Source organism: Pteropus vampyrus, unplaced genomic scaffold, assembly GCF_000151845.1.
Source record: "Pteropus vampyrus isolate Shadow unplaced genomic scaffold, Pvam_2.0 Scaffold10, whole genome shotgun sequence".
Lineage (NCBI taxonomy): Eukaryota > Metazoa > Chordata > Mammalia > Chiroptera > Pteropodidae > Pteropus > Pteropus vampyrus.
The window spans coordinates 1,610,779-1,623,630 of record NW_011888791.1 but is presented as its reverse complement, the minus strand read 5'-3'; the positions used below and the strand labels follow the sequence as shown (position 1 = coordinate 1,623,630).

The 12,852-nt window shown below is 32.5% G+C and overlaps 1 protein-coding gene across 1 annotated transcript in view; it reads right to left on the bottom strand.

Annotated features, from left to right (window-relative positions):
- The window catches only part of MYO9A (myosin IXA), a 245,311-nt gene that overhangs the window by 188,759 nt on the left and 43,700 nt on the right, over positions 1-12,852 (bottom strand). The window contains exons 3-4 of the mRNA XM_023521568.1: positions 8,651-8,745; positions 7,791-7,853 (exon numbers count right to left, since the gene is read on the bottom strand). Of these exons, the coding sequence (XP_023377336.1) occupies positions 7,791-7,853; positions 8,651-8,745 (158 nt within the window). The remainder of the gene's footprint in view (positions 1-7,790; positions 7,854-8,650; positions 8,746-12,852) is intronic.

Genomic DNA, 12,852 nt, shown 5'->3' with positions numbered 1-12,852 from the left:
GCTACAAGAAAGCAAAAGATAAATGGCTATAGGAAAACCTCATAATAATCATCCTAAATGTAAATGGACTAAACTCACCAATAAAAAGGCACAGAGATGCAGAATCGATGAAAAAACAGAACCCAACCATATGCTGCCTCTAGGACACACATCTCAGTTCCAAAGACAAATATAGACTCAGAGTGAAAGGGTGGAAAATGATATTTCAGGCAAATGGCATTCGGAGAATAGCGAGAATAGTGGTACTAATATCGGATGAAATAGACTTCAAAATAAAAAAGGTAAAGAAAGATACTGAGGGACACTTCGTAATGATAAAAGGAATCATACACAAAGAAGATATAACACTTATTAATATCTATGTTCCCAATTTGAGAGCCCCGAAATATATAAAGCAATTACTAATAGAACTAAAGAGAGAAACAGAACAAAACACTAGCATAGTAGGAGACCTAAACACTCAGCTGTCAGATGTGGAAAGCATCTAAAAAGAAAACCAATAAAGAAATAACATCCTTAAATGACACATTAGGCCAACTGGGCATAACTGACATTTACAGAGTCTCATCCTAAAACAGCTGCTTATACATTCTTCTCTAGTGCACATGAAACATTCTCAAACACTGGACACATATTGGGACACAGAGATAGCCTCAAAAAACATAAGAGGGTTGAAATCATACCAACCATATTCTCTGATCATAATGCTTTGAAACTAGAGGTCAACTGCAAAAAGAAAGCAGGAAGAACCACAAATACATGCAGATTAAACAACATGCTACTGAAGAATGACTGAGTCAGAGAAGAAATCAAAGAGAGACCAAGAGATACAAAGAAACGAATGATAATGATAATAATACAACATATCAAAACTTTCGGGACACGGCAAAAGTGGACATATGAGGAAAGTTCATATCATTACAGGCCTATCTTCAAAAACAAGAACAAGCCCAAATAAACAACCTATCGCTTCATCTTAAATAATTAGAAAAGAACAAATGAAGCCTAAAGTCAGCAGAAGGAAAGAAATAATCAAAATTAGAGCAGAAAATAAAAGAAATTTAAAACAAAAAGTAGAAAAAAATATATGCAACAAAGAGCTGGTTCTTTGAGAAATTTAATAAAAGTGAAAAACCCCTGGCTAGACTCACTAAAGAAAAAACAGAAAGGACACAAATAAACAAAATCAGGGATGAAAAAGGGGAAATTATGACTGACGTCGCAGAAATACAAAGGATCATATAAGAATACTGTGAAAAATATATAACACCAAACTTAATAACCTAGAGGAAATGGACCAGTACTTAGAGAAATACAACCTTCCTAGACTGAATCAAGAAGAACTGGAAAATCTAAACAGACCAATCAACAGTATGGAAATTTTAACAATCATCAAAAACTTACCAAAAAGTAAAAGTCTTCATTAGTGAATTCTACCAAATATTCAAAGAAGATTTAATACCTATTCTCATATTCTTCCAAAAAATCAAAGAGGAGGCAATACTTCCTAACTCATTTTATGAGACAAATATTACCAATACCAAAACCTGGTGAAGATAACACAGAAAAAGAAAACTACAGACCAATATCTCTTATGAACACAAATGCAAAAATCCTAAATAAGATACTACCAAACCGAATACAGCAACATATTAAAAAGATTATACACCACATCAAGTGGGCTTCATCCAGGGGCACCTCAGGGATAGTGTAACATATACAAATCGATAAATGTGATACACCACATAAACAATCATATGATCATATCAATAGATGCAGAAACAGCTTTTGACAAGATTTATGATCAAAACACTTAACAAAATCGGTATAGAAGGAAAGTACCTTAACATAATAAAGGTGATATACAAAAACCCTCAGCCAACATTAAATATAATGGTGAAATACAATGGCGAAAAATTACAAACCTTTCCTCTAAGATCAGGAACAAGGCAACGCTACTATCCACTATCACCACTGTTATTCAATATAACATTGGAAGTCCTAGCGAGTGCAATCAGACAAGAGAAAGATATAAACGGCATCCAAAAAGGAAACGAAGAAGTCAAACTGTCACTATTTGTGGATGACATGATTCTCTATACAGAAATCCCTAAAGACTCCACAAGAACACTACTAGAAACAGTAAGCAAATACAGTAAAGTTTCTGGGACACAAAATCAACGTTCAAAAATCCACAGCGTTCCTATACTCTAATAATGAAGTATCAGAAAAAGAAGTAGAAAAAAATAATTCCTTTTGCAATTACAACAAAAAGAACAAAATACCTAGAAATAAATCTAATGAAATATGTGAAGGACCTATAAATGAAAAACTGTAAGACCCTATTAAAAGAAATTGAAGACACAAAGAAATGCAAAGATATTCCATGTTCTTGGAAGAGTCAAAATAGTTAAAATGACCTTATTATCTAAAGCATTATATAAATTTAATGCAATTCCCATCAAAATCCCATTGCATTGACACTTTTAAAAGATATAGAACAAAAAACATCAGATTTGTATAGAAGCACTAAAGACCCCAAATTGCCAAAGCCATCCTGAGAAAAAAGAACAAGATTGGAGGCATCACGCTGCCTGACTTCAAATTATACTACAAAGCGACTATAATCAAAAAGACACGGTACTGGCATAAAAACAGACACACTGAGCAGTGGAACAGAATTCAGAGTCCAGAAGTAAACCTCGGTTTATACGGGCACATAATTTTTTGACAAAAAAGCCAAAAACACAGAGTGGAGAAAGGAAAGCCTCTTCAATATAAATGGTGCTGGGAAAACTAAAAAGCCACCTGCAAAAGAATGAAACTAGACTGTTGTCTATCATCATACACCAAAATTAACTCAAAATGGATTAAGAATCAGAATAGAAGACCTGAAACAATAAATTGCATGCAAGAAAACGTAGGAACTCAACTCATGGACCTTGGACTTAAAGAATATTTTATGAATTTGACCTCAAAGGCAAGGGAAGTAAAAGCAAAATTAAATAAATGAGACTACATCAAACTAAAAAGCTTCTGCTCAACAAAAGAAATCATCAACAAAGTAAAAAGAGAACCATCTGAATGGGAAAATATATTCGCAAGCAACACCTCCGATAAGGGCCTAATATCCAAAATATACAAAGAACTCATACGACTAATGGACATGGACAATAGACTAGTGGTTACCGGAAGGTTGGGGTAGGAAGTATGTAGGTGGGATGACAGGGGTCAAATATGTGGTGACAGAGAAAGCTAAATATGGGCAGTGAACATACAATGCAATAAATATATGACTTATTGTTGAATTGGACACTTGAAATTTACTAGATATTGTTAACAAATGTTACCATAATATACACACATACACATGAATGAGTATTTTTTAAAACTGAAAAAATTTTTTAAATTAAAAGTAATTTTAGAGTTGAAAATAGTTTAGTTATAAAATGAAAAACTAGAGAAGCTCAACATCAGATCTGAACAAACAAAAGAAGGAAGCAATGAACCTAAAGATATATCAATTGAGACTAGTCTGAGGAACAGAAAAAAAACTGAAGAAAAATGAACAGTTTAAGAGATCCATGGAACATTCTTAAGCAGAAACAACACATGCATAATGTGGGGCACCATGCCCGATGGAAGACCCAAGGACAGGAAAGAAAGGGGCAGAGATTTGAAACAATGATCAAAAACTCCCCAAATCTGATGAATAACACTAATCTGCACATCTAAGAAACTCAACAAATTTCAGGGAAAAAAATTCAAAAAGATCCAAACCTAGACAAATCAAGACTATTGAAAGACAAAAATCAAAATTTTCCAAGAACCGTAAGAGAAAGGCCTCAAGGAATCCTAATATAAAATTACCAACTTATTTCTCTTCAAGAACCATGGCAAAATGATAACAAAGTCAAAGTACTGAGAGGGAAAAACTATTAATCAAAAATTACAGATCCAGCAAAACAATCCTTTAAAAATAAAGGAGAAATTAGGACATTCTCAGATAAACAAAACTTTAGAAACGTCATGGCTAGAAGAAGATCACTGCAGGCAATGCCTAAAGGAAGTTTTTCTGGCTGAAATGAAAAGAGACTAGACAAGATTTAATTAAACATGAAAAATTAAATAACACAAGTAAAGATAACTACATAGCTAAATATAAAAGATAGTATATATTTATTTTTTAACACTTTTTTTCCTCATTAAGTTTTAGGACATCTGCAAAAAGCAATAATTATAAATCTATATTGATGGATCTACTACTATAATAATGTAATTTGTAAGACAATAACAACACAAAGAAGAGGGAAAGGAACAGAACTACACAGCAGCAAAGTTATTTGTATACTATCAAAATTAAGTTGTTACAATCCAAGCCAGATTGTTAAAATGTTACCTTTAATCACCAGGGCAACCATTAAGAAAATAACTCAAGAAATATACAGCTGATCCTTAAACACAGGGGTTACCGATCTCAATCCACAGCACAGTGGAAAATCCACGCATAACTTTTGACTCCCCAGAAACTTTAACTACTGATAGCCTACTGTTGACCAGAAGCCTTACTGATAACATACACAGACAACACGTATTTTGTATGTTATATGTATTATATACCATATTCATACAATAAAGTAGACTAGAGAAAAGCAAATGTTATTAAGAAAATCATAAGCAAAAGAAAACACATTTATAACACTATGTATTTATTGGAAAAATTTGTGTCTGAGGAGACCCACACAGTTCAACTCATGTTGTTCAAGGGTAAACTATATAATAAAAGAAACACCAATTAAATTAAAATGGTACATTAGAAACATCTACTTGATACAAAACAAGGCAATAATAGAGGAACAAAAACATAAAAACACATACAAAACAAATAGCAAAACAGTATTCATAAATTCTATCTAGTAATTACACCAAATAAAAGCAGATTAAACACTCTAGTCTCAAGGCAGATAACTGGCAGAATGGATTTTTTAAAAAAGGTCTGACTACATGCTTTCTACAACAGACACACACTACAGCATCAAAAACATAAATAGGTTACAAGTAAAAAGATGCAAAAGATACTGTGCAAACAGTAACCAAAAGAAAGCTAAAATGTCTATACTTAGATAAAAGACTTTAAGACAACAATTTTTACTAGATGCAAAAGTCATTTTATAATGACAAAAGGGCCAATCTGTCAAGAAGATATAACAATTCTAAACATACATACATCTGAAAACAGAGCCCCAAAATACACGAAGCAAACGTTAAAAGAACTAAAGAAAGAAATAAGCAATTCAACAATAGTACTGAGATTCTATTTAGACAACACCCCTCCTTTCAATAATGAATAGAGCAACTATACAGAAGATCAACACGGGAAAAGAAGACCTGGAAAATACTAAATGCCAACTAGACCTAATAGACATCTACTGAATACTTCACCCAACAGCAGCAAGATACATATTTTCTCAAGCACCCATGGAATACTCTCCAGGATAGACAATGTTAAACTACAAAACTAGTCTCAAAAAATTTAAGGGGACTGAAATCATACAGAGTATGTTCTCTGCCCATCTTACAATGATATTAGAAATCAATAACAGAAATTTCCAAAATTCACAAATATGTAGAAATTCAACAACACACTCCTAAATAACCAATGGGTCAAAGAAAAACTTACACAGAAAATTAGAAAATACATTTAGTTGCATGAAAACATACATACAACATACTAAAACATGGGAAACAACTGAAGCTGCATTCAGTGGGAGTTTATAGCTGTAAACCCATACTTAAAAAGATCTCAAATCTATAACCTGCACAACCACTTTAAGAAACTAGTGGCGGGGGCGGGGGGGGGGGGGGAAGGAAGAGCAGGGGAGTGAAGAGCAAACTAAACCCAAAGCAAGAAGGAAGTAATAAGCATGAGAACAGAAATAAAATTGAGAATAGGAAAAAAATAGAGAGGAAATCAATGAAATCAAAATCGGTCCTTTGTAAAGATCATCAAAATTGACAAACTTTTATCTAAATTGACCCAAAAGGGGGGTACTGCTATGGTCTGAATGTAAACCCCTCGAATTCCTATGTTGAAATCCTAACTCTGAAAGGTAATGGTTAGGACGTGCAGCCCTTGGGAGGTGATTAGGTCATGAGGGCAGAAATCTCATGAATGGGATTACTGCTCTTATAAAAGATCCCACTGGGCTGCCTAACCACTCCTTTCCGCCATGTGAGGACCCAGGAAGAGGGCTTTCACCAGAATGCAACCATGTTGGCATCTTGATCTTAGCCTTCTCAGAATCTAGAACTATAAGAAATAAATTTCTGTTGTTTGTAAGCTATGCAGTCTGTGGTATTTTGTTACAGCATCCAGAACAAGGTAAGACAGTGGTGAATCTCAAATTCAAGAATGAAAAGGGGGACATTACTACCAATCTTACAGAAATAAAAAAACATATAAGGAAATACTAACAATAAACAATATTTTTGCCAACAAATTATATAACCTAGATGAAGTGGACAAACTCCTAGAAACATAAAAACTACCAAATCTGACTAAAGAAGAAACTGAAAATCTTTAGATCTATAACAACTAAAATATTTGAATTAATAATCAAAACTTCTCACAAATAAAAACCCAGAACCAGATAGCTTCTTTGGTTGGTGACTTCTACCAAATATTTAAAGAAGAAAAAATCTTACAGCAATATCCCTTAGAAATGCAGACACAAAAAAAAACCTCAACAAAATACCAGCACGCCGAATCCAGCAACATATAATAAGGATTATATATACATCTGGAAATCGAATCCAGCAGCATAACAGAGAATCAGTTTATAACTCTGAATCTTCCCTCCCATTGATTGTTCAGAACCAAGAAAACCAAGCTTATATCCCTGTCACTCCATTAAAACGTGTTAGAAAAAGTTACTGATAACCTTTGAATAGCAGTACCCATTAGCTCTGCAGGTCTTTATGAAGCTATTCTCTTCTTGAAACTCTCCTCCCTTCATTTTGAAGCACTACTAACTCAGATTTTCTCTTCTGCTAGCCACAAAAAAATTAACAGAAAAGTCTGAGTTCTAGTCCTAACCTTACAGGTAATTCATTATGATGACATTAGTTATTAATTACTGAACTTATATATAAGGACTACACTAAGCATTTTATAAATTTTATTTCATTTGATCCTCTAAACAACTCCAAGATAGTTTTCTATCTGTAAAATGAGAATAAAAATCTAAGAAAGAGAGAAGTGAGATGCCAAAGGCATATTCGATATTTGAATATGAAGGTCTATTGAACTTTAAACTCTAGCTCTTAATTTTTCCTCACTGTAACATGAAGCAAATCATTTACCTCTCCAATATGTGGTTTCTCCACCTGACGGAGGTTATATACGTATTTCATCTCTGAAGTACCATATACCTCAAATATTATAATGAAATTAAGAGCTTAATTAAAAACTTTTCTCAAGTTAGAGAAAGAATACTAGAACATGAAAAAGGTCCAAAGGCACAACGCTCACAAAGAGCACAGATACCTACTGTTTTCCTCTTCTGATAGTAGAGTCTAATTTAGAAAGGGCAAGAGTTCTATATATCCATTAAAAAAATCTCCTAGCAGCCTCAGAAAAGGTACACTGTTCTGCCCATGACAGAAACAGCAATTATAAGTGCATGGTATAAACCGAATTAAAGGTCATAATATAAAAAGATCCTAAAAGTCAATGCGCATTAATTATACAAATGTCAACTTGATTTAATTAAACAAATGGAAATACACACCGTTCATTATGCTCTTGATAAACAAGTCTGGACTTCTCTAGTAGATATTTTTCAACATAAGCACTAGAAGAAAAATAAAATTGGTTGATATAAATAATAAAGCTTAATATAAGGTAGACATTTTTTTTCAGAGAAGATAGAAAAGTGTAAAGAATACTATCCAGACCATTATTACTGTTATGGCCACTGTCACAGTGTTATCCACATTAAATTCATAAACTCATAACTCTTCTGTTTGCTTTCAATAAAGCAAAATAAAGTCAGAATTTCAAAACAGTGCACTAATTCGAGATGTTATTAATAGCAGAAATTGGGGGATAGGGCAAAAAGGTACTTATTTTTGTCATAAGCCTAAAACTGCTAAGAAAATAAAGTCTATTAATTAAAAACAAAAGTTATAAAGAATATTCTTGGCACAACCAGAAGACTCTGATCATAGACTATATAATAAGAAACAGTGTAACAAAATTAAATTTGAGTACAGTAATAGTATTATGTAGGATAGTGTGGTTGTGGTTACTTTAGGAAATACAGTAATTACAGGGTCAAGTTATATGCCCAACTTACTTAAAAACAATTTTTAAAAATGAATGTATGCATAATATAGAGTAAAGCAAATGCAGCAAATTATTAACAATTATTAATAAATCTAAGTTAAGGGTGTACGAATGTTACACTATTCTTAAAACTTTTCTCAGGTTTGAACTTTCCAAAAGAAAAAAAATGAGTTGAAAGGAAAAAAATTTAATGCAGACATCAATGTCACTGTTCTCATTTAAGAGCAAATGAACAATCTATGATTTATATAGGGGCAATAATGAAAATATAAACATGCTCCAAAGCCTACTATTGATACTTACCCAAGTACAGTGCCTGTTTCTTGGTAATTTACTTGAATAAACTTGCCAAAACGACTTGAATTGTTATTATGAGCTGTCTTTGCATTTCCAAAGGCCTGTCAAAATAAATAATTATCATTTCATTTTTAAAAAATGGAAAATCCTGTTTAGGTCAGCTCAGGGACACAATGCTAAAAGAGACAGCAGAAAAGCAACTCTCCTCTTAGACTCATATAGTTCAGATAAAGTAAAAGTGAGCAACTAATAAGTGACATAAAACCAAGAAGGTAATATTTTACGCTATTTATAAAATAAAACATAATTTTAGTAACTTAATGCTCATTAAAAATTCAGATTCCAATTTCACATTCTTGAGCCAGCAAATTTTCTTAACATATTTATATATGTATTTTAAAAAATTCTTTCTAAACTGAAATAAAAAGGAGCTAGGTAAAAAATAATTACATCAAAATAATTACAATTTTAGAATAGTATAAATGAAATGAAGTATCATTACATAATGTACTACACTTTATGACAACTACTTAAAACAAAGCTACACTACTATTTAAAAACCAATAAAAAATACATAGTCTGCCTCAATTGTTACCTAAAGTCTATACCATGCAATGAAATATTATCCAACAATAAAGATGAACTACTGGTACGGACAAGTATCAAACACTGTCAGGGGAAGAAACCAGGCACAAGAGTACATAATACAAAATTCTAGAAAAGACAAACCAAGATAACAAGCAGCAGATCGGAAGTTGTCTGGGAATGGGGGTGGGTTGGAAAGTTTCTACAAAGGGGCACAAGGGGTAATGAAAATATTCTATAGCTTGATTGTATGATGGTGGTACATTTATCAAAAATCACTGAATGGTATATTTTCAACGTCTACATTTTATTTTAAGTGATACTTCAATAAAATTAAAATTGAAATTTTAAAGAAAGGATCCATGCTGACCTCACATATATATTCAACAGGACATGTTGCTGAAAGGGAGAAGCCAGTCTCAAAACTCTATATACTGCAGGATTCCACTTGTATGACATTTTGAAAAACAAAAAACAGCAATGAAGAAATGACAAGTAGTTCTCATGAATTATGGGAATACATGGTGAGGGCAAGGGTATAAAGATAAGGAATAGCATGAGGGAGTTTTATGGGGTAGTGTATTCTGTATCCAGGTTGTATATAAATGATTATACGAATGCACATAGGATTTAAAATTCATAGACTTTTTCTGTAAGGTTATTTCTTTTCATTTTAATATCTACTTTAAAAAGTAAATCATTAATAAGGCCAGAAAAAGACAATTTCAGATATAAAAATCTGAAAATATTCATCTTAAAGCAATCCACACTAAAGGAAACATTAAAAGAAGTCCTTCATGCAGCAGGAAAATGATATATTCAAATATGAATCAACATAGGGAATAGGGGAACAGTCGAAATGGGAACCACATGAGTAAATATATAAAATATTTTTTATTAATCTCTTGAAAAGACCATTGAGAGTGAGGGCAGAGAAATGCTAGAGTAAAAATCTATGAAAGAAATAACACTAGCAAAACTGTCAGAATCAACTTTTTGATGACTCTGGAAATTAACCGAAGGCTTGTAGGAGAATATTTAATGAAGGAAAATAGCTGAATCTTGGTAAGAAAAATAGGCATAATGACATTTTAACTTACCCGATTACCATCTCCCTCTTCCTAATTCCACACTGAAAAGAAAACCAACACCCTACAATTACAGTTTTTCCAAAAGCAGCCAGAAGTCACTGGATGGATTAAACCAGAGTTAAAGCCAAAGCCCTGTCCCAGACACAATTTTCATAATTCGACCTATATAGCATTTCCTTGGAAAACCTCACTCAAAGGGCTACCTTTATTTCACCTGACTTGGAGATCACCCACTGAGAATAGCCCTTTTCCCTCATGTTTGTTTGTGAAAAACAATCACAGGTAACTGTTTAAACACTGCAACTGCCTAAAATGGTGATAAAAAGATTAGGCAAAAAACAAAGTAACAACTTAAAAGGAAAAGCTGGTTCATAACATGTACAAAAGGGCTTTGAAAAGATCTAAAATATTAAATATTCCTGGAAATGTAGAAGGTACTGGTTTATGTACAGGACTGTGCACATACCCAGGAATGTGAGCACACTCACAAAGAGTTGAGACCTCTGGTTAACATTCAGGCTCTATGTAAACAGGAAGTAAAGGTAAGGAAGAGTTGACAACTTCCTGGTTGATTGTTGAGGGTTATCCCACAAGGACACAGAACCTTGTAAAAAAAGGCTAGGAACCTTATTTCTTCAGGAAATTTAAAGAAATCCCTGTCTAATCATCTAACCACTGGGCTATGTAAAGAATTTGATGGCTTCACTCAAAAACGGAATACAGACGTTGCAGAATTATTTCAAAGAAGTCATGGAACAACCAAAGGGCAATAACAAAACCACCACCACAAACCCTGGGAGGAGGAAACATCTTATTTCCAGAACTGCCACACTATATTAACAAAAATGCATAGTTTTCACTAAAGAATTATGAGATATGCAAAGAAGTAAGAAAGTATGAACACAAGAAAATTTTTAAAAATAATAAAAAGAAATTGTCCTTGACAAAATCCAGATGTTGGACTTTCTTGGCAAAGATTTTTTTATCAGCTATTTTAAATATTTTCCAAGAACTAAAGAGCATTATGACAAAGATGCTTTAACAATGGAGAATTTCAGTAAAGAGGTAGAAATTACAAAAAATATAAGAATTCTGGTGTTCAAAGGTACATTAAATAAAATGAAAAATTCATTTGAGGAACTCAAATAAAGATATGAGCAAGCAGAAGAATCAGTAAACTTGAAGAATAATCAATCGAGATGATCCAATCTAAGGAACAGGAAAAAAAATAAAGAGAAATGAACAAAGCTTCAAAACCCTGTGGAACCACCAAGAAACTTATTAACATATGGGAATGTATAATGGGAAAATCAGAAGGAGAGGATAGAGCAAAAAGGAAAAAATAATTTAACAAAGAATAGACAAAAACTTCCCAAATGTCACGAAAAACATTATACAACCAAGAAGCTCAATAAACTCCAAATACAATGAACTAAAAAAGATCTATACTTGGACAAATCATGATCAAACTGCAAAAAAAAAAAATTAATTTTATAAACAGCAAGAAAAAAGCAATGCATGTCATACAAAGGATCATCAATAACATTACACCTAATTGCTCAACGGAAATGATTAAGGATAGAGGACAATGGAATTCACATTCGAAGCACTGAGAATAAGGCAATCAGGAAACAAAATGAAAAAAAAAAAAAGAATCCAGATAAAAGGAAGAAATAAAATTATCCAAATTCATAGATGACATGACCTTATACATAGAAAATGTGAAGGAACCAAAAAAAAACTATTAGATTGAATAAACGAATTCAACAAAGCTGCAGGATACAAGTGCAATATTTTTAAAAAATCAATTATATCCTCTATACTAGCAATAACAACCAAAAAACAACATTAAGAGAAACCATTCCATATATGGTAGTATCAAAAAAAGTAAAATACTTAGGAATAATTTAACAAAAGAGGTAGGTGCAAGACTTGTACACTACAAAATTTCAAATATTGTTAAAAGAAATTAAAGAATATCTACACAAACGGAAAGACATCCAGTGTTCATAGTTTAGAAAACTAAATATTGCGGAGATCTACAGATTCAGCATAATCCTTATTAAAATCTAAGGTATCATTTTTGAAGAAATTGACAGGCCAATCCTAAAATCAACATGAAAAGTCAAGAGCCTCAAAATGCTCAAACAATCTTGAGGAAGAAGAAATTTGGAGAATTCATACTTCCCGATTTCAAAAATTACTAAACCTATAGTAATCAAGACAATGTAGTACTAGCATCAACACACAGATCAATGGGTTAGAACTGAAATAAAACCTTGCATTAGTGGTCAACTGATTTTCAACAAGGATGCCAAAACAATTCAGTAGGGACAGTCTTTTCAACACACATGGATATCCACACACAAATGAAACTGGACTCGTACCCCATACCATATAAAAAAATTAATTCAAAATGAATTGAAGACCTAAATGTCAGCTAAAAGTATAAAACTTTGAGGAGAAACCATAGATATAAATCTTCATAACCTTGGATTTAGCAACAGTTTCTTAAAACACCACCAAAAGTAC